General features: G+C 38.7%; 2 protein-coding genes across 2 annotated transcripts in view; one reads left to right on the forward strand and one right to left on the reverse strand.

Annotated features, from left to right (window-relative positions):
* The window catches only part of SARC_11616 (hypothetical protein), a gene marked incomplete at its 3' end in the record, with an annotated part of 7,652 nt that extends 7,209 nt beyond the window's left edge, over positions 1-443 (reverse strand). The window contains exon 1 of the mRNA XM_014294292.1: positions 259-443. Within this exon, the coding sequence (XP_014149767.1) occupies positions 259-339 (81 nt within the window). The remainder of the gene's footprint in view (positions 1-258) is intronic.
* A 2,189-nt stretch (positions 444-2,632) lies between these two features.
* SARC_11617 (hypothetical protein) lies at positions 2,633-3,027 on the forward strand (the record flags this gene model as incomplete). Its single annotated transcript, XM_014294293.1, has 1 exon — positions 2,633-3,027. Exon 1 carries the CDS (start codon positions 2,767-2,769, stop codon positions 3,025-3,027), a length of 261 nt encoding a protein of 86 aa, XP_014149768.1. The 5' UTR covers positions 2,633-2,766.
* Between the last annotated feature and the right edge of the window lie 189 nt (positions 3,028-3,216).

Raw genomic sequence — 3,216 nt, forward strand, 5'->3', positions numbered from 1 at the left:
CTCTACCTTCCGTTCGTCGTCGTTCCGGTACGTACGTACGTACTACAGTATATATATATATATANAATAATATACACTACACACACACACACACACACATATATATATATATATATATATATATATATATATATGTATATATATATATATGCGTGTGTGTGTGTGTATTGACTAAATTTCTCGCTCAGCATCTTGATCTGTTCTCATACTGACATATGGATGGAGTATGAATTAATCAACAATGATAATAGAACTTACGCCGGATGCACTTCGCAAGGATAGAACGTTGTCTGCTTTTGCAACCGGGGCGGGGATATTTTCCTTCACTGTAGCACTCATGGTGTAAGAATCTCTGGCCGTTGACAGTCGCGGAAGTGCTGAATTCGATGTATAGTCTACACGCAACTTTATAGCTGGAGCTGATTCGTGCTGTATTCTAAATTGGCCACTGAATGTATTTGTGCGCGATAGGCGTAGATTGCACAGCGTAAATGGTCGACCACAAAGCCTCAACATAAATGTGACTTACAAGGTGCATGGAAATACATAAGACGATACCGGGGATGCTATTACTACTCATACGCAACTTGGTTAGCAAATCACACGGACAGCTCTTCATTTGATGACTTTATAGCGTTCATTCACACAGCACAGGGGATTATACATTTATTATATCTGATTCATGTACAACCCTACACAATGTAAAAGCCAAGAACCCATGATCCATTTTCTTATAAATACAAATTAGGATCATTGGCCGTATTATAATTATTGCCAGTCCCAACTCCCAAGTCCCAACGCGCGTGGAGTTGACGCCACGCGTGGTAGTGTTCGCGGGACAATGGACAATTGAACATGTCTGCGTCGATAGGAGTTTTCAGTTTTTGACCCAAAATGAAAACAACAAGGATTTTGGGGCTTTAGGATGTTAGAGCCTTAGAGGCCTCTCGCCTGAGTCGATAGGAGTTTTTGGCCCAAAACACTGAATCAGCAAGGACTCTCTCTCTCTACAGAGAGTAGGACTTTTTATAAAAAGAGTTGTTTTGTTTTGAAAAAAGCGCTAGTGAGTGGTCTTTTTATGCCCAGAGACAGAGATTCCAAAATAAGGCAATAAGGTACAAGTGTGTTTAAAATAGGCCAATAGTTAGATATATTTGAAACACTAGGAAATCAATCAATTAGAAACTAGAAAAAGCATAAAAGTGAGTCTCATTTCCGTGTGTAATTTTTATTTTGTAAAAATAAAAACTCACTCGAAAATGTGCCTTTACATATATACAGGCCCAGCCCACGACTTCACTCACACTGTCGGCTCTGTCGCCCACGGCCACACGGCCTGTACATTAAAAAAATAATAATATTGATTATTCTTCAATCGAATAATATATCACCAATCTAAATATGAATAACATAAAAGTGGGAGCAAAATATAGTATAGCCTTCTGAAAATTGCCGGAAAAAAAGAAGGCTAAATCCATATTTATTTATGTATGATCTATCAGCTGCTGAGTAGACTCATTAGTCGTGACCTGGTTGCGATTGTGTCTAAACAGCACCTGTGACTATAAAACTATTAACACTAGAGCCCGTGTCCAAAACAGCATCCGTTCCATTCGCAAAGGTAGGGTCGATATTTATGGGCCCACGTAAGGCGACCTTGGCCCAAGTACCAAACTATTAAGCGTGTACACAGAAAAAAATCTTTACCGATACAACAGTCGGTACATAATCTACACCTATGTATCACCTAAAATAAGAGTCAATGTTCTGTTAAACTTGTGAGCGTGAATTCGTGGATCCATACATACTAAGGAATATTATAAAAAATATCGTTTCCAACCCTTCTAAATTATACAGGAGAGAAGGCTATGGCTCAACTATGTTGAATTTTGTTTTTGTCCCGTTATGTTGTAAATTTCAGGTCTAAGGGATTTTGTCCTGTTCTGTGATTTCATTACATAAACGCCATTTTTTTTCTTCAGAATAATAAAATAAATAAATCACACTTGGCTCATATAGGAATACAAGAGCACGGGCGTTAATAGTTTTATAGTCACAGGTGTCGTATAGACTCAATCCGGGTGTCCCTGCAGGCTGCACTGCAGCCTCTGGGGCAGGCTGCCAGGCACTGGGCAGTTGGCACTTGGAACTCAGCCACTCACTGTCTCTCTTTTTTTTAGTATTTACAAATTCATGGATGTACACAAATATGTAGTACATATTTTTTATAAATTAAAGAGGCTATGTATCAGTATCAGAAGACTGAACTCACAAGAGTATTTATTCGTGAAAAATATAAAATGACAATGTATACATACTCTATAAACATAGGAGTACAGAAAGGAATGCATTTACGAATGTATTTACCTCCTGTGCGTATCGAATCGATTTCTTTTTGGCAAATCATCTGTGGTGAAATTTATTGTTTGTGTATGGTAATCAAGAGCCTCAAGTCCTCAACTGTCCTCACAAGCTCTCGAAAGGTTCAACAAACTCAACTTCTCAACAGGGGCTTTGCTCTGTAAATTGTACCCTGTACTCCTGTAGGCCTCAACTTAGTTGGCGCCTCGCACTTCGTACTGCTAGTTCAATATAGTGCACATAGAATAATAAATAGTTCACACACGCCTCTTGTGTATGTTCTATCATCTACCACGAAGGTTATTTACCCCAGGTACATTTATATCACTTTCGCACGGTGATCAGGTATTATATATTTTGCTCATAGAAGCCACACTGCTAGCCAAACATCCTTAAACCGCAAAGATGCCTATGTTAGGAAAGAAATTGATTGCTGACACTTTACTGGTCGGCGATGATGATGCCTGGTATCCTGGCAAGAAAGCCCTAGAAGGCTTCAGCAAGTTGAACGAAACTCTATCTTCAAAACTTAAGCTGAACTTGGGCGGAAGTCTAAAGGACCCTATTTTGGGGCTCGAGAAGGGCTCGCTAAAGAAATATACAAAGGTGAGAGATTATAATGTCGGATACGTACGGCTTGGATCTTTTTCACTCAGTGTAAAGTGATTATAGTTTAGGTATGAGATCGTATAGCATCACCTTTCTATAAGCAAAAAGGTTGAAATTTCTGGTTGTTGGTGCCCAATCTATACTTTCGTGTGCGACCTAAAGATAGTATGAAGTCACACGCACACGAATGAGCATAATATATATATATATATATATATATATATATACATAACATACACACACACA

The sequence above is a fragment of the Sphaeroforma arctica genome (assembly GCF_001186125.1).
Source record: "Sphaeroforma arctica JP610 unplaced genomic scaffold supercont1.1787, whole genome shotgun sequence".
Taxonomy (NCBI): Eukaryota; class Ichthyosporea; order Ichthyophonida; genus Sphaeroforma; species Sphaeroforma arctica.